Source organism: Acanthisitta chloris, unplaced genomic scaffold, assembly GCF_000695815.1.
Source record: "Acanthisitta chloris isolate BGI_N310 unplaced genomic scaffold, ASM69581v1 scaffold22717, whole genome shotgun sequence".
Taxonomy (NCBI): Eukaryota; Metazoa; Chordata; class Aves; order Passeriformes; family Acanthisittidae; genus Acanthisitta; species Acanthisitta chloris.
Window position 1 is genome coordinate 17,890 of NW_008681258.1, and position 323 is coordinate 18,212.

The 323-nt window shown below is 61.9% G+C and overlaps 1 protein-coding gene across 1 annotated transcript in view; it reads right to left on the reverse strand.

The window, feature by feature from the left end:
- Positions 1-323, reverse strand: part of JPH2 (junctophilin 2) — a gene marked incomplete at both ends in the record, with an annotated part of 22,831 nt that overhangs the window by 14,553 nt on the left and 7,955 nt on the right. Inside the window, one exon of the mRNA XM_009078049.1 lies at positions 1-323. This exon is cut by the window's left edge and continues 159 nt beyond it; it is cut by the window's right edge and continues 16 nt beyond it. Within this exon, the coding sequence (XP_009076297.1) occupies positions 1-323 (323 nt within the window).

Sequence of the window (323 nt, forward strand, 5' to 3'; positions counted from 1 at the left end):
GTGTGGGTGTCCCCGGTGTACCCGTCCCGCGGGTTCCCCAGCCACTCTCCCTCGTATTTCAGCCCGCTGGAGCGCTCGCTGACGCCGAAGCCGGCGCGCTTGTCGTTCTTCCACTCACCCATGTAGGTCTCTGTGGTGGTGGCGTCGATGTCGGAATCGAAGGGGGTGTATTCCTCACCCTCAGCACCCTCACCCAGGCTGACAGTAGAGGTGGCATCACTGGCGGCCGAGCTGATCCCGCTCTCACTCTTGAGGAAGCTGACACGGCTCTTCTGGCTGGCCAAGGATGACTTGGACTCAGACTTCTTCAGCTTCCCGAGCAA